Below are 18,259 nucleotides of genomic sequence, written 5' to 3' on the forward strand. Positions count from 1 at the left end.
TATATTACATAATATTCTATATATTATCGTAACAGATTATGTAACGTTGTGAGCTATACTTTTTAAAAACATATCCCTTATCAGATTAAGAAAGTTTCCTTTTGCTCCCAGTTGCTAGAGTTTTTATTATGAATGGGTGTTGAGTTTCATCATACCCTTTTCCTGCATCTATTGAGATTATCATATAACTTTCTCCTTTATTCTGCTAATATGATGAATTATATTGATTGATGTTCAAATGTAAAATCAATCTTTTTTTTGAGACGGACTCTTGCTCTTGTTACCCAGTGCAATGGCACGATCTTGGCTCACTGCAGCTTCCACCTCCCAGGTTCAAGAAATCCTGCTACCTCAGCCACCCGAGTAGCTGTGATTATAGGTGCCCATCACCACGCCTGGCTAATTTTTTTGTATTTTTAGTAGAGATGGGGTTTACCATGCTGGTCAGGCTGGTCTCGAACTTCTGACCACAGGTGATCCACCTGCCTTGGCCTCCCAAAGTGCTGGGATTATAGGTATGAGCCACCACGCCCGGCCAAAATCAATCTTACATTCCTGGGAATGTAATGGTAATGGTGTGCCATCTTTTTTCTATATTGCTGCATTACTTTTTGTATATTTCTGGATTCAATTTGCTAATGTTTTGCTAATTATTTATTTATTTGTTATTTTTATTGTTTTTAATTTTTAGAGATAGGGTCTTGCTATGTTGCCTAAGCTGGATTTGAACTCCCAGGCTCAAAGGATCGTCCCACCACAGGCTCCTGGGTAGCTGGGACTATAGGCATGCCACCATACCTGGCTATTGCTAAGGACTTTGCATCTGTGTTCATGAAGACGTTGGTTTGGAGCTTTCATTTCTTGTAATGTATTTGTCTGGTTTTGGTATCAAGGTCATGCTTGCATTAAATTAGCTGGAAAGGTTTCAGCCTCTTCTATTTTCCAAAACAGCAGATAAATTTGGAACCACTTCTTTGAATGTTTGATAAAATTCACCAGTGGAGCCACTTATGCCTAGATTTTCCTTTATGGGAAAGTTTTAAATTACAAATTTAATGTGAGACATAGAGTTATTTAGGTTTTCTATTTCTTCTTGTTTTGTTTGTTTGTTTGTTTGTTTTTAGATGTAGTTTAACTCTTAATGCCCAGGCTGGAGTGTAATGGCATGATCTCGGCTCACTGCAACCTCTGCCTTCCAGGTTCAAGCGATTCTCCTGCCTCAGCCTCCTGAGTAGCTGGGATTACAGGCATGCGCCACCACGCCTGGCTAATTTTTTTGTATTTTTTTAGTTGAGACGGGGTTTCACTATGTTGGTCAGGCTCGTTTCGAACTCCTGACCTTGTGATCTGCCCGCCTCGGCCTCCCAAAGTGCTGGGATTACAGGCGTGAGCCACTGCGCCCGGCCTCTTCTTGTGTTCTTTATACGTCCCCAGGGCCTGGCCTCATAGACATTCAATAAACATCAGCTGAGTGAACCGCAGGCACTGCGGGAGTTCCCTGGGGTTGGGGTCTCTCCACCCCAAGATAGGGGCCAGGAGGGCTACCAAGTCTGTTCAGCGTGAAGCCTTAGCCTCAGCCCTCTCCCCCAACCCTGGCCAGACCAGCCCACTAGCGCTCCAATTATATTTTAAAGAGAATCTAAAATAAGAAAATATGTCTTTTATTTGCCCGCACATTTATTATTTCTGGTACTCATCTTTGTGTAGATGCCAGTTTCTTTTTTAGTATCATTTTCCTTCTGCCTGAAAAACTTTCAGCATTTCTTGTAGTGCAAGTCTGATGGTTATTAATTACATCATCTTTATTTCTCCTTCATTTTTGAGAATTGTTTTTATTTTTACTTTCAGCACTTTATTATTATTATTATTATTATTATTATTTTGAGATGGATGTTCACTCTTGTCACCCAGGCTGGAGTGCAGTGGCGTGATCTCAGCTCACTGCAACCTCTGCCTCCTAGGTTCAAGCCTCAGCCTCCCAAGTAGGTTGGATTACAGGTGCCCGCCACCACACCTGTCTAATTTTTGTATTTATAGTAGAGACGGGGTTTCACCACGTTGGCCAGGCTGATCTGGAACTCCTGACCTCAGATGACCTGCCCTCCTTGGCCTCTTAAAGTGCCGGGATTAGAGGCCTGAGCCACTGGGCCTGGCCAGAAATTTGCATATTGAGGGCAGGCACAGTGGTACATGCCTGTAATTTCAGTGCTTTTGGAGGTCAAGGTGGGAGGATCCTTTGAGGCCAGGAGTTTGAGACCAGCCTAAAAGGTACCTTCTCTCTCTAAAAAAAAAATTTTTTAAGAAGTATATGGCAATCTTGTTGAACTCTCTTATGAATTCTAATCTGTTGTTGATTATATTGGGTTTTCTTGGAAGATTATTATATTTATCTACAAATAATGATGGTTTTATCTCTTCCCTTTTAAATTATACACTTATGTTTTTATTTATCTTGTAGTTTTGCCTATCTATGAGTTCTAATACTGTTAAATGGCAGCTGAGATAGTGATACTTTTCTCTTCCTCAATCTTAAAGAGCCCACATGTAAAATTTCCCCATTAAGCTTAGTGTTTCTGTGGGGGTTTGGTAAGTGCTTCTACCATTTCACCAAATTCCCTCCATTCCTACTTTGCTAGTCTCAAAAATTAGTTAATTAAGTCTCAATGTACAGATATTTAACTTTACCAAGTGCCTTTTAAAAAGCCAAAGGGGGCTGGGCCCAGTGGTTCACCTCTATAATACTGGCACTTCGGAAGGCCAAGGCAGAAAGATTGCTTGAGGACAGGAGCACAAGACCAGCCTGGGCAACATAGCAGGACCCTGTCTCTACACACACACACACACACACACACACACACACGCGCGCGCGCGCACACACAAATTAGCCGGGTGTGGTGGTGCGTGCCTGTAGTCCCAGCTACTCAGGAGGCTGAGGTGGGAAGATTACTTGAGCCTGGAAGGTTCGAGCAGCAGTGAGCTATGATTACACCACTGTACTCCAGCCTGGGTGACACAGTGAGACCCTGTCCCATAAATAAACAGCTAAAATAAATTTACTGAAAGGATTTCCATGATGCATGCATTCAGTGTGTGGCTGGTGAAACAGGCTTGGGAATAAGCAGGAGGCAGGACAGCCTGGGTGCATGATGTCATGGCTCATGGAAAGTCCCATCAAGACACCACTACTGAACGGGTAGGTTCCATCTTTCTGAAATCTCTTTGCCTCGGTTTTTTAAAAGTTAAGAGACTATTTTTTAGAACAGTTTTAGGTTCATAGATAAATTGAACAGATAGTACAGTTTCCATCTACCCTCTTGCTTCACCCGACACAGTATCTCTTATTATTAACATCCTGCATTAGTGTGATACATTTGTTACAACTGATGACTCAATACTGATACATAATTATTATTAATTAAGGCTCAACATGTTGGCTCAGGCTGGTAATTCCAGCACTTTGGGAGGCTAAGGCAGGTGGATCTCTTGAGGCTAGGAGTTTGAGACCAGCCTGGCCAATATGGTGAAACCCCATCTCTACCAAAAATACAAAAATTAGACAGGCATGGTGGTGCATGACTGCAATCCCAGCTACTTGGGAGGCTGAGGCAGAAGAATCGCTTGAGCTCGGGAGGTGGAGGTTGCAGTGAGCCGAGATCCCACTACTGCACTCCAGCGTGGGCTCCGTCTCAGGAAAAAAAAAAAAAAGGCTCTTTTTTCTTTGTCAAAGATCAATTCACTGTATTTGTGTAGGTCTACTTCTGGACTCCCGATTCTATTCCATTGATCTATTTCACTATTCTTTCACCAATACCACATTGCCTTTTTTTTATTATTTTAATTGGTTAGAGATGGGGTTTCACCCTGTTGCCCAGACTGGTCTTGAACTCCTGAGCTCCCATTCTAGCCTCCCAAAGTGCTAGGATTCCAAGCGTGAGCCACTGCGCCTGGCCCAACATTGTGTCAGGCAGTGTCAGTCCTCAGACTTTGTTTTTCTTCTTCTTCAGTATTGTGTTGGCTATTTTGGGTCTTTTGCCTTTACCTATACATTTTAGAATCCATCTGTCAATATCCACAAAAGAACTTTCTGATATTTTGGTTGGGATTGCATTGAATGGATTGATCAACTTGGAAAGGACCGACATTTTAACAATCTTCCTCTACATGAATCCATGAGTCTCTCTCCATTTATTTAGATTTTTATTTGTCTCATCAGAGTTTTATGTACTCATATAGATCTTGTACATATTTTGTTAATCCTCCTCCCTTAGCCTCCTGAGTAGCTAAAACTACAGGTGTATGCCACCACACCTAGCTAATTTTTTTTACTTTTCGCAGAGATGGGGTCTCACTATGTTGACCAGGCTGGTCTCGAACTTCTGGGCTCAAGCAATTCTCTTGCCTCTGCCTCCCAAAGTGCTGAGATTACAAGCTTTGAGCCACCGCACCTTGCCAGAATTTTCTAAATAGATATCATGTTATATGTGAACAAAGGCAGTCTATTTCTTCCCTCCCTATCTCTCTCTCTCTCTCTCCCTCTGTGTGTGTGTGTGTGCATGCACACACATTTTTTTTTCTTTTGAGACAGGATCTCACTCTGTCACCCAGGCTGGAGTGCAGTGGTGTGATCATGGCTCACTGTAGTCTCAAACTCCTGGGCGCAAGCCTCAAACTCCTGGGCACAAGCCATCCTTCCACCTCAGCCTCCTGAGTAGCTGGGGACTGCCCCTGTCTAATCTTTTTGATTTCCTTTTTTGTAGAGATGGGGTCTCACTGCGTTGCTCAGGCTGGTCTCCAAGTCCTGGGCTCAAGCAATCCTCCCACTTCAGCCTCCCAAAGTGCTGGGATTACAGGTATGAGCCACCACAGCCAGCTAATTTTTGTATTTTTATTTTTGTAAAGATGCAGTTCTGCCATGTTCTTGGCCTCCCAAGGACAATTCTTTTTACTCTGAGATGTTTCAAATGTATAGAAAAGTACAGAGGGTAGTATAAAAACCACCCACATGGCCAGTGCCCAGCTCCGTCAAATTACCTTCCGACTGCTAAACCTGCAAGCTGAATGCCTGCCCCATAGAGGTTAAGAGTCAGACTGCCGGGGCTCAAATCCTAAATCCACTTACTTAGCTTCCTGTGCCTCAGTTCCCTCCTCTGTCAAAAGACGGACATGAGAGTGCCCACCTCATAGGGTCGGGAGCAGTGAATGAACTCATATATGTAGATGGCTTCGAGCAGTGCCTGGCACACAGTGAGTACTCAATGAAAGCCAGCTCTTATCAGTTCATCTTCTCTCTTGACTCAACGGAATAGATAATAATCTGCTATAAGGCCAACCCCTTTGGAGGAGTTCCAGATCCTTCGCCTCCCATCTACTCAGGGATGGCACTTGTGATTAACCCTTCTCTACTGGAGGCGACAACTGGCATCTAAACAGGCTGCTCCCATTTCAAACACTCACACACACCTTCCCAATATGCCAAATACCCTCTAGCTACTGCCCTCTGCCTCCCTCCTCCTTTCACAGCCATCAGGACAGAGTGGCTGTTGCGTGTTCTCTTCATTGCCGCCCATCCCACTGGCCCCTCAGCCAGCTGTGAACCACTTCCAGCTCCCCACTCCCCTTAATCGCTCTTCTGATATCATCAACCTCCTCCTTGAGACATTGCACAGCGGGTGCGTCTCAGTCCTCACCCTGCCCTGACTACAAATCCACAGCAAGATTTGACCTTGCTGACTGCTCTCTCCTCCTTGAACCCTCCCCCAGTTCTCCCCACACCCAACTCAGGGTACACTCTCTCTGCACTGCTTCCTACCTCCCTCTGACCCCTCTCTCACAGTTGCTGCCTGGACCTTTGCCCCATGTTCCCTCCTTCCTTTCCTGGACCATCTCACCCATGCCAATGGCTCCACTTATCGCAAGAAGCTGAGTACTCACAATTTACATCTCCAATCCCTGCTTCTTTACTGATTTTTCCGATCTATGTTGCTGACTATGGCTAGGACTGCTCTTCCTAGATGTCTCAAAGACACTCAAACTCAGCATGATCACAATTAAGCTGGTGGCACAACCACTTTGGAGAACTGCTTGGCAGCCTCTTCTAAAGCCAAACATGTGCCCACCTGGCGGCACACAATTCCACCCGCAGACACCCAACAACAGCATAGACGCAGGCACTGAAAGGCATGTACAGGAATGCTCATAGCAGCACCGCTCATGATAATCCCAAACTGGAAACTACCCAAGTGCCCATCAACAGTAGAACAGAAAAATAAATAATGATATATTCATATGAGAAAATATCTGCATTACAGCAATGAAAATGAACAATCTATAAATATAGCCAACGACATGTATAAATCTCACAATATAATGCTGAGCAAAAGAAGCCAAACAGAAAAGAATACAGCCCTCCCTTGTCCATGGGAGATTGGTTCTAAGACCTTCCTCGGATACCAAAATCTGTGGATGCTCAAGTCCCTGATATAAAATGGAGTAGTATTTGCAGATAACCTACGCACATCTTCCCACATACTTTAAATTATCTCTAGATTATTTATAATACCAAATAATATGTAACTATTATTATATAAGTAATTGTTATGCTATATTATTTAGGGAATAATGACAAGAAAAAAAATAGTCTATATGTGTCCAAGCACAGATGCAATTATTTTGCTGAATAATTTCGATCCAAGGTAGGGTGAATCCATGGATGCAGAACCCATGGATACGGAAGAGGGCTGACTGTATATGCTATACATTTCCATTTATACAAAAGTAAAAAACATGCAAACCTGATCTGTGGTGCTAGGAGCGGAGACAGTGTTTACTCTCAGGGAGTAGGAACTGGAAGGGAGGGTGAGGGGGCTTCTGAGGTTTGGATATTGTTTCCTAACCTGCTGCTCAGCCTGGGTGCTGGTTGCACAGCTATGTTTGATTCATACAAACCCTTTAATTAGGACTTGTGCACTTTTCTGCAGATATGTTAGACTCCAGTGGAAAAAAAACCTGACACATTCTTTTCCCCATCAAGCATCTCCTCTTTCTGGTGTTCTCTTTATTTCAGAGAACGGCCCCAACTTTCCACCCAGTTACCCCAGTCAGAAGCGCAGGGGTCATTCCCCCACTTCCCTTCTCTCTGCCATTCATATCCAGTCCATTCCCCAGCCCTGTCCCTCTGATCTCCTCAGTGGCTCTCAAATCTACCCACTGCTCTCCACTTCCACCCACTTCTCTTCTCTCTGGCATTAGCCAGCACTGCCTCTTCCTTAACCCAGACTCGATTCCCTTTGCTTGAGCTTCTGCAGTAGCCTCATATCTGGGCCCCTCGCCCCCAATCTTATAATTTCTGATTCGTCTCCACACAGCAGCCAGAGGGATCCTTCTAGAACGAAAACCCAATCATGACCCTCCCCTGGTTAAAATCTTCCAGCGGTTCCCTGCAGCCTCTAAGTAAAGCCCATTCTCCTACTTCGGGCTTCTAAGTGCTCTGAGTCCTGGGTCCCTGCTTCACCTTTAGGTACCCCCCAACCACCCCTACAAATGCTATGCTTCACCCTTGAGAGAAAAGAGTCCTAGAATTTACAATCATGGAGCATCAGAGTTTGGATGGACTGCAGAGGCTATCTAAGAATCCACTTTTTGATTTACATATAAGAAACCCAAAAGAAAGCGCCACTGGTTGGACAAAGGTGGGTGGAAGGAGGGGGAAGTGGCAGTTTCCAGGGGCCGGGAACCATCTCCTTTCCCTCATCCCTGTTTTTCCAAGCCAAGTCCCACACATCCTTCACTTCTCATTTCAGATATCCTCCTGCCCCCTGAAGGGTTCAGGCCCCCTGAGGCTGGCATGGCGGCAAGTGGTGTCCCATCACAGCACACATCACACGATGGCGAAGCTGTCGCTAAGTGTCCGCACCCCCTGCTGGAACGTGGGCTTCACCGAGAGGGTCCTGGTCTGTCTTGTTCATCACTACATCCCCAGCACCTAGCATGGACCAGATACATAGCAGAGACTCAGCAAAGATCTGTTGAATGAATGAAGGACTCTGGAAGGAAGTCCAGGCTGCAAAATGCTGGAAGCTTGGGGTGTATCTCCAAGGGAGTTAGTGAAAAGGTCGAGGAGCTCACCCTTGAGAGACAAGAGTCCTAGAATTTACAATCACGGAGCATCAGAGCTTGGACGGACCTCAGAGGCCATCTAAGAATCCAGTTTTTTACTTACAAATGAGAAAACCAAGGGAAAGAGCCACTGGCTGTTCAAAGGTGGGTGGGAAGAGGGAGAGGTGGCAGCCAAAGAGTAACACAAGGTGGTGATGAAAAGTGAATATTTAGTGCCAATAGGGCTCCTCAAGTAAGTAAATTCCTTCTGGGCACGATGGCCCTGCCCCTGCAGGTGACCCACTTCCGGGTCTTCCCAGTGGAGCTAAGCAGGCTCTTTCTCATAATCACCACTAGATGGCGCCACTCCCCAAGGCAATGGAGAAAGCGGGGTCAGCCCACCAGGGCTGGTCCCTCCCTAAGTTCCTCCCTGAGGCCTGACTCTCTCTGAGCCCCACTGCTGTGCCAGTGCCCAGGTGGCATGATGCCTGGGTTCCAGGGAATAGCTTGCTTCAACAGGGTACCTTTTCTCAGTGCTACAGACAGGTAGGCAATGGACTGTGACCTTGGCATTGGCCAGCACTGCCCTTTCTCCCTCCTATCATACTCCCAGAGGCCCCTGACACAGGCTGCCCCACGTCACCCCTCCACCAGAGGCAGGACTCGGCCAGGCTGACACCTGCTCGTCTTGTTGGCCTGGGCAAGGTGGGGTGGGTGCTCTGGTCCCACTGCATCCTCCGGCTACCTCGCCATCCTAAGCTAACAGGTGCCCGCCCAGCAGTTGGTGGCTCCAGTCCTGCCAGCCTGACGAGACCCTTGGGGCCTGCCCCTACCCTGCAGCCCAGTGCCTGCCCCATGCTTCCCACTGTCCTGACTCTGCCCAGCATGCCTGAGCCTCAGCCAGGGGTCCACGGGAGCAGTGCTAAGATGATTCAGCCCCTCTTCAGCATTAGGAAGCCTCATTTATTCGTTTAACAATGGGTCCTGGGTATCTGGAAGGTAGTGGTGAAGTGGATGGGCCCACTCTGGCATCTTGGAGTATGTCATGCAATGGGGGTAGGGGGAAGATGTGCTAACCTCACATTAGCAAACAGTTGTTTAATTGCTTATTTAAGTTCCTACTGTTGCAGTTTCTGTGAACTATGAACCATTTCGAGAGCTCTTCGAATTTCAGAGCAGAGTGGAGCTTAGAAATTATCCTAGTATAATCCACCACCACTGCCCTTTCAAGATTCCAGGATTCCAGAATTCAGCCTAGGGCTCATTCTCTTTACTCAGGAGCCAGGGCTTCTGTGAGGGCCTGGGGAGGGAGGGAGGGAGGTAGACTCCCAGCTCTAAGTCGCCTGCCACTTCTCCATCTCGGTTGATGAATGAATGAGCGGATGAACCCCTGAGAAGGGCTCACTCCATGCTGTCTGTTCTCTAGGGGAGCTGCAGTGAGCGAAAACAGAGGGCACAGTTTGTGGGGCGGGGCGGGGGGAGCTCCAAAGCAGGCCCTCAATGCCACCCCCGCTCCCATCCTGGGAGGGAGCCGGCCCGCCCAGTGCCCTTCCTGCCCCCAACGCCGCAGGCTTTCTTGGCGCCCTCTTGGCAGCAGAACAGAGGGCACCCGGAGCGGGTGGCAACTCGCCCCGCCACGGGCTCAGAGCGGCAGGCGCTGGGCGCTGGGGGGACGCGGAGATAGACAGACAGATAGCGCTCCCCTGGCCTGCCCCCGCCCCCGCCCCCACCTTTCCCACGCGGCGGCCTCCGGGAGTGGCCCAGACCAGGCGGGCACCCACCCCTGCCCCTCAGCCCGCGGACCGTGCCCTCTGTTTCTGCCAACTGCAACTCTCAACGCCCTTTGGACCGCCGGAAGCCTGCTGCGCGAGTCTGACTTTGGAAAGGGGCATACAGCCCCCTGCACACTGCTCTGCCGGGCAGGGTCTTCGGAGGAGACCCCTCCCCGGGGCTCGGCCAGGCGCTGGGCTGGGGAGCTGCAGAGCTCACAGGAACCACGAGGTGGCGCGCTAGCACTGCGTTCGCCCGGCGAGGCAGGGCGCGTGGACACGGGGTGGGGGGTAGCGAGCGGAGCAGGCTGGGAACTGAGATTTGGATTATCTCCCCCAGAGAAAGGCGAGGAGCAAAATGGGGTGTGGGAGGGAGGAATGAGCTAGACGTTGGGAACAGCTAGCATGACCTAGGGGGCCCAGTCTTGTGGGCTAGACAGGACTAAAACCTGGGGGTCCCCATGGAGGGGAGCCATTCTTCAGGGCTTTTCTGGTGGGGGAGGAGTTCAGTGGAGCAGTACAGCTCCCAGCTACTGGGGATGAGGACGGCACTGAGAGGTCTAGACACATCTGCCTAAACCATACATTCACACTAGGATGGCCCTCCACTCACGATGCCTGCACCACACACACACACACACACTCCTGCAGGCATGTACATCTGTGGATACTGTGGAACACATGAAATCCTCACATCACACACCCCAGGTACACTCGTCCCATGCACCCGATCCCCAAAAGTGTCCCCAGTCCCCAGTGCTGTCCCATGATACACAGAATCTGCCCTCAGACTTATTGAAGCACACGGTCACAGAGACAGCCTGTGTCCACCCAACCTCGTGGGGACCCCAGGTCCTTCACTCCCTTCAGCAAGACCGGGCCATCTGTGAAACTGCACACACATAGCTTTGGAGATAGTTCTGGTATCACCGGACAGGCTGCACATTCCCATCAACCCCTAAATCCACACAGGCCTGCTTCCCCTTCTCCAATAGGATCCTCCTAGGGCTAAATTACGTCTTTCATAGGCTCAAGGCACTTTTGCCTGGTGGGCACCTTCCTCCATAAAAAGAAAATTTTTCAAATTACATTTTTGTAATTATGTAATACAATAATATAATAGCAATGACTGCATTGCTATTAAGATAATGTATTAATATCGTATATTCAAACATTCTCTTCTACCTAAAAGGTGTTTTCCTTTTCTTCTGATTTGAAGAGAAACCATTTTCAGGGGCCCTGAGTCCTCACCACTTTGGGTACATTTGTGTGCCTGTCATTTGCACAGTGCGTGCACACGCGTGCGCACACACACAACCATACTCCACCTTAGACCATCTCCTTCTACAAACACTCAATAGGCAAACTCCCCTCCTTCCCCACCTCACCTAAGCCCATCTCTCATCCCCCAGCCAGAGAAACAGGCTGACAGATCCTGAGGGCTCCGCAGAGCAACCCTTCCCCTCCACCTCCACGCCCCTCCTTCAGAGAACTTATCTGGGCTAGAGCTACAAGAGTAGCAAGGAGGAGGTGTGTGTGTGTGTGTGTGTGTGTGTGTGTGTGTATTTTGAGTAAAAACAAAGACTGGGGGAAAGAGAAGAGAGAGGAGGGAGGAGAGAAGGAAAAGGGGGAGGGAGGGAGAGAGAGAGAGAGAGAGAGAGAGAGAGGAGAGCACAGGAGCGAGAGAGCAAGAGCGTGTTTTGCCTGGAAGGCAAGACTTGCAGCCAATCAGCGAGTAGGAGCCTCCCTCGGCGACTCCACTATTGAGTCTATAACCGGCTGGCCGGGCGGAGCTGGCAGCATTTGACTGTGGCTTGGGACGCGAGGAGAGGCGCGCAGCGACCGCCTGACGGCAGGCAATGGTGTAAGCGCCTCTCGGCCTCCCCCTCCCCCAGACGCGGCCGGGTCCTCCCCTCGCCCTCTGGACACACACCCCTGCCTCGTCTCCTCCGCCTCTCCTGCGCTCCGGTCCGCTCCTGTCCTCCGCGGAGGCCAGCCTTGGGGAGGTGCAGTGCCCGCCAGGATGAGTGGCTCCTTCGATCGCAAGCTCAGCAGCATCCTCACCGACATCTCCAGCTCCCTTAGCTGCCATGCGGGCTCCAAGGACTCGCCTACCCTGCCCGAGTCTTCTGTCACTGACCTGGGCTACTACAGCGCTCCCCAGCACGATTACTACTCGGGCCAACCCTATGGCCAGACGGTGAACCCCTACACCTACCACCACCAGTTCAATCTCAATGGGCTTGCAGGCACGGGTGCTTACTCGCCCAAGTCGGAATATACCTACGGAGCCTCCTACCGGCAATACGGGGCGTACAGGGAGCAGCCGCTGCCAGCCCAGGACCCAGGTGAGGGCCATGGGGTCGCGAGGACAGTGGGAGACACTGGAAGGTTCCCGAGGGAGGAAAAGGCATGGACTGGAAGCCAAAATCTAGGAAAACTTCTAAGAAAAGTACCGCCTGGAGTTAGAGAAGTTGGCGTAGATGACCCTCAGAGGGACCAGGCGACCTTCCAGCCCCGGGTCTGCGAGCATTTGGGGCGCGATGTGCGCGGTGCGCCGCGGTCCCGGATGAGGAGCGGGGTGAGCTGAGAGAGGAAGGGGAGGGCTGTGGGTTGTCAGGAAATCTCCGAATCGAGGTGATTTCGTGGGCATTTCAGCAGGCGATTCTCGATCAGGTCGCAGAGGGCTTGGGGGTAGGCGGAGGGGGCTGGAAACTCTAGGGGCTCTCCTTTGGATAAGGGATGGGGAGACTAGAAGACGTGAGGGGGCAATGAGAGGGACCCACGGAAGTTGTGGGAAAGCGGAGGGAAGCAGCAACTGAGAGGCAGAGAAGCTGAAAAAGGGAAAAGTGAGGCAGCAAGAGAGAAGTGTGGAAAGACAGTGAGAGAAAGGACAGAAGAAACAGGAAAGGAAGGAGAGAAGGAAGCGGAGAGGAAGGGGGACAGGGAAAGAAAGAAAGTCTGCACTATCCTTGCGACTTTTCTGAAAACCTAAAGCGATTCAAAAATGAAAAGTTTTTTAAAGGGCGGGGGGTGGGCGGGAAGGAGCGAGAGAAACAAGCAACGACGAGATGGGGCTGGGAAGGGGGCAGCCAGCAGCCGGTCGGCGAGGAGCCCCGAGGCTGGGAGGCGAGCCGGGAAGGCGTCGTGAGCGAAGCCGCGGCGGTCCTCGCGCAGGCGGCGGCTGGCGCCGGGGACAGTGCTCCGGAGGCCGGGCGCGGAACTGGGAGCGCCGCGTCGTGGGCCGTGGCCGGGTCCGGCTGTGTGGCCTCGGCTCCTTCCAGGGCCGCGGGCGGCGGAGCGGGCGGCCGGGAATCCCGCGGCGAGTAGGTGGGCGGAAGGGAGGGGCGTCCCGCCGGGCCCTGGAGGGTCGCTGGAGTCGCAGGCAGAGGCTGAGCCGCCCCCTTTCCCGCCCGGTGCGTTCCCCGCAGTGTCGGTGAAGGAGGAGCCGGAAGCAGAGGTGCGCATGGTGAATGGGAAGCCCAAGAAGGTCCGAAAGCCGCGTACGATCTACTCCAGCTACCAGCTGGCCGCCCTGCAGCGCCGCTTCCAGAAGGCCCAGTACCTGGCGCTGCCCGAGCGCGCCGAGCTGGCCGCGCAGCTGGGCCTCACGCAGACACAGGTTGGTGTTTGGCTGCCCAGGGCCGTGGGGGCGCGCGGGATCCCGTAGTTCCCCGGGCGCTGCCGAGCCTGGCTGTCCATTTAAGGGTCCTGCGGGATCCTGGAACTCTTGTCTGGGGGATGGGGGCCTGCGAGGTTCAACTTCGGTCGGAAGTTTCTGCGTTAGCACGTGTACAAGTGAGAATAGTTGTGAACCCGTGCAATTGTGTATGTCTGTCCCAGAGAGAGGTGCTCTCCTACCCCTACTCCAGAACCTCCAGCTCCCAAGTCCCCCAGCAGCGCTGCTCACTGAGTAGGAGTCCACATCGTGTTTTCCCTCCAGGCTAGGCATGTGTGCAAACTGTGTGCATGTATGGGCGAGTGTGTGTTTGCACACGTGCTGTGTGGGTCTATGTGCACCGGAGGATGCTCACATAGGGAGTGTGATCCTGCCAGGGTCATTGTGCATAACGATGGGGGCACATGTGTGTGACTGCGCGCCCTGAATGCATGTGCGTTCTGAATGCATGTTCAGAAATATGTGCTTGCGTGAAAATACCACATTCCTGCTCAGCACCTGAATACTCAGGCCAAATTCCCTATCTGAAGGAGACGGGGACTCAAAAGTGAGTGTTCTACCCCCACCTCATCCAGTCCTTAAAGCCCCCAGCGGCCTGTCACTGCTCAGGGGAGGAGCAGTGGATGCCTGGCTCCCGCCAGGTGTTGACAGGCGGGCCTAGGTTGTGGCTGTGGCTGTGGCTGCGTGGGGCCCCATCCGCCGGGAATCTGGGTCACCTGGTGAGGAGCTGATTCATTGTTTGTACCAGTCATGGGGTAGGGAGTGGCAGGGGGAGGGGGAGATACCCCAGGGGAAATTTGGGGGAATCATGGCTCACCTGCTCCTGAGTCCCCAGGTCACCCCCATTATCTAACCTGAGCCCAGGAGGACTTCTCCACGCCTGTGTGTGTGAATGTGGGTGCTCATGTTGTGGGGTGCTTATCTGGGTGTATCTGTGTCTGCGTGTATTTTTATCGTCTGGTGTCTGTGTGTGAGGCTGTGAGTGGGAACATGGCTGGGTATGGAGATGTGTATGTGGGTGTGTTTGTCTCTGTGTATCTGTGCACCTCTGCTTATGGGTGTCTAATGTGAATGAAATGCTACAAACCGCCCATCTCCCACCTCAACGGCTTTTTATTGAGTGCTCACTATATACCAAGCTGCTCTAAGATTTTTATATGTCGTACCTTATTTGAGCCTCAGAGTGACCCTATGAGGCAGGTAATAGTGCTGTTCTCATCCCCATTTTGCAGACAAGAGGAAGGCAAGAAGCAGAGAGGTTAAGTAACTTGCCCAAGGTCACGCTTAATAAGCGACAGAGCAGAATTTGGACCCAGGCAGCTGAATGTTGCTAGCCACCGTTCTACCGCAGATGGAAGAAACGATCGGTGTCCTGGGAGTCAGGAGGCCTGTTTTTTGCCTGATTCTTACGTGAAACTGGGTTCTGGCCTTGCTTTTTCTTGGCTGGGTTCTTCCTAGGGTGTTTTGTTTTAGCATTCTGAGAGGCTAACTAGCTACCCCTTTCTTCTCTGGCCCAGGTGAAAATCTGGTTCCAGAACCGCCGTTCCAAGTTCAAGAAACTCTACAAGAACGGGGAGGTGCCGCTGGAGCACAGTCCCAATAACAGTGATTCCATGGCCTGCAACTCACCACCATCACCCGCCCTCTGGGACACCTCCTCCCACTCGACTCCGGCCCCTGCCCGCAGTCAGCTGCCCCCGCCGCTCCCATACAGTGCCTCCCCCAGCTACCTGGACGACCCCACCAACTCCTGGTACCACGCACAGAACCTGAGTGGACCCCACTTACAGCAGCAGCCACCTCAGCCAGCCACCCTGCACCATGCCTCCCCCGGGCCCCCGCCCAACCCTGGGGCTGTGTACTGAGCACCCACCTGACCTGCACCCCTGACAAAGGACCCCAGGACCAGGCAGAAGGCGCCTCCGTCCTAGCCACTCAGGAATCATCGAGGAGCACAGGGGAAAGGAACTCCCTTTCCCCCTCCCTTGCCCCTTCCTCCAGGGACCCAAGCGCTTCCAGATGACATTTGCATGGACCAAGGATGCCCCCTGAACCTCCCTCCCTCTGCCTAGACACTGGGGTGCCCCTCCAGATGTGGGGGCATTCCACCCCAGTGGGGACAGCCGTTCCCCTACATGCTCCAGGAGCCTGGATTGGCGTTAAATGGCTCATCATTTTCCAGCTTCTTAAACTTAGTGCCTGTTCCCAGACTGGAGACCTTGCGATAGGGGAGAGTGTGGAGGCGGGTCCCGCCTGTGCTGGGGCACCTGGCACTGTGGATCTTATAACTTGCCAGGCCTAGTTCCTCCTGAGCCACTGGTGGTCTCCCCCTGCTTGAGCGGCCCCTCTGCCGAAAAGACAGTGGACATCATGACGAGGACTCCGGGTGGGGACCTGAACTGGTCCCCGCCCTGCACTTCTAGCCCTCATTTAAGATTTGAGGGTGAAACCAAAGAAAACCCCCTAAGTGAGGGAATCTTTTACTATTTGTGGCTTTAGAGGAAAGAACTAAAGGAGCCATCTCTCTCCCCTCTCCTCCGTTCTGAGAGGAGGGCTGGGTCTCAGACTTTTTTCCTAAGGACTTATTTCTTCCACGTCCAGGACTTTGCACAACTTTGGTTTTAAAAGCTGTTGAAAAATAGGAAAACAAAGGGCATTGTTCACAGATAGGGCCAAGTCTCCCCTTGCAAAGGTGCCTCTGTTCTGTCCCTGCCCCCACCTCACCTCCTCTACTCCTCCAGTAAGTTGGCAGTTTTGGTGCCAAACCCCAAATCTCCAAAGAGACATACCAGGGAAGACAAACCCCCAAACACCTCCTTTCCGGTGGCCTTGGAAACAGATTGCTCCGAGCTGGAGAATGTCGGGTGAGGTGCATGGGAGAGGAGGGGAGAGTTAGAACTTGTGCCTTTAGGAGTAAGGGGTAACTGCCTGGAGGGCTGGTGGCACTGCCCCTCCCTGACCCAGACATCCCATCAAAGCTAACTTTCCTCCACCCCTGATGCAGTAAAACATCGAAAAAAAAAAGGAGAGGTAGAAGACTGTAGCTATATATATAAATATATAGTAAGTATTTTTTTTTAAGAGCAACAGAGAGAAGCAGCCTCCTCCCTGCTGCGGTTTCCTATTTATGTGGCCGTGTTCCTCCTGGACGGATCTCCCTGTGTGTTTCAAGCTGAGAGATGTGGGCTCCGGCTGGATTTGGGTTTTGTGGGAGGTGCAGGGGCCAAGAGAGACATGGTAGGTCTCCAAGAGTCCCACCGGGCGGGGGCAGAGAGAAGCAAAGCCAGCTCCCACCCCTCCCAGCCTTCTCATTTCTGCTTTCTTACTGGACTCATCTTTATATATAATGTTAATAAAAAAGACGAAAATAACCACTGAGCTCTTTGAACTGGAGGCTGTTGGCAGCTCTTGTGGGGAGGGTCTGAGAGTTGGGGAAGGTGTCCAGTGGGGAGGCACTTCTGAGCTCTGAGGGAGACGGGGCCCCCAGGAAACCACTGCTAAGGTGCTGGGCTGGGCCTGGCCCCTGGTGGCAGGTGCTCCTAAAACCATGGCTGTCCCCCATCTGGGCAGGTCTTTGGGGAGGCTTCCAGCAGCAGCTTCCCTGACTCCTCTGCTTGGCAGCTGGGTGCTCAGAATCAGACAGCTCCCTCTGCACCGCCGCCGGGTCACCTCAGGGCTGCTCTTTGATCTGGAGATCACATGCAGACAAGCTTGCACATGTGTGTAACCCCCTGCCTCCACGCCCAGGCACTCCTGGCCCCTCACCCTCCTGTCTGTCCCTTTCAGCTTGGGGTGAGGGTGGGGCCTCAGTCAGGGGGACACCACTGCTCCCTCAGCTGGGAGTGACCTAGCATTGTGATCTAGGCTTGGTGATGGGGGAGGGGTTTGTGTTTACCTTCTCAAGGAGGGCTCAGGCCCTGACTCAGAGCCTCCTCACTGCTGCCACCCTCCTCTTCTAGGTGCCCACCTCCAAGGCTTTGGAGATGGAGAGCTGGAGGTGGCAGAATGAACAGAGGTGTTGAGAGTGACACATCTTGGCACAGACGGGAGACAGCGTGAATGCAGGCACACGCTTGTGAAGCTACCTCTCTCTCACATGCATGCATCGAGACACACAATGACATCTCCCCATCGTCACACACACATGGGCTCCCACTTGAGACAAACCTGTCGTCTGCAGACACATCCACAGACGCAAACACACACCTGAGACATGTTGGCGTCACACGAGGTACAAAGCCAAAGCCATAACACTCCAAGAGATGCGGGCTGCCAACACACAGGTGCACAGACACACATCACTCAAGTCACCCTAGCATCAGACACATATACACACACATACACACGCACACATAGAAGCAGAGCAGCTCCCTGTGATGGAAAAAGTCAGACAGAAAATCAGCAGCATGGCCCGGCATGGCATCTCACACCTATAATCCTAGCACCTTGAGAGGCCAAGGTGGGCGGATCATTTCGGCCTAGGAGCTCGAGACTAGTCTGGACAACAAGGTGAAACCCCGTCTCTACAAAAAACACAAAAATTAGCCAGGTATGGTGGCATGCACCTGTAGTTCCAGCTACTCGGGAGGCAGAGGTGGGAGGATTGCTTAAGCATGGGAGGTGGAGGCTGCAGTGAGAAGTGATCACACCACTGCACTCCAGCCTGGGCGACAGAGCAAGACCCTAAAAAAAAAAAAAAAAAGAAAGAAGAAGGAAA

At 51.5% G+C, this 18,259-nt stretch overlaps 2 protein-coding genes across 2 annotated transcripts in view; one reads left to right on the top strand and one right to left on the bottom strand.

Moving 5' to 3' along the window:
• PDK2 (pyruvate dehydrogenase kinase 2) overlaps positions 1-18,259 on the bottom strand; it is a 254,121-nt gene that overhangs the window by 96,959 nt on the left and 138,903 nt on the right. The window lies entirely within an intron of this gene.
• Positions 11,662-16,554, top strand: DLX3 (distal-less homeobox 3). The gene is made up of 3 exons (XM_050765698.1): positions 11,662-12,211; positions 13,295-13,485; positions 15,060-16,554. The coding sequence occupies exons 1-3, from the start codon at positions 11,887-11,889 to the stop codon at positions 15,405-15,407; spliced, it is 864 nt and encodes a 287-aa protein (XP_050621655.1). The 5' UTR covers positions 11,662-11,886; the 3' UTR covers positions 15,408-16,554.

This window comes from Macaca thibetana, chromosome 16 (genome assembly GCF_024542745.1).
Source record: "Macaca thibetana thibetana isolate TM-01 chromosome 16, ASM2454274v1, whole genome shotgun sequence".
In the NCBI taxonomy this organism is placed as follows: Eukaryota; Metazoa; Chordata; class Mammalia; order Primates; family Cercopithecidae; genus Macaca; species Macaca thibetana.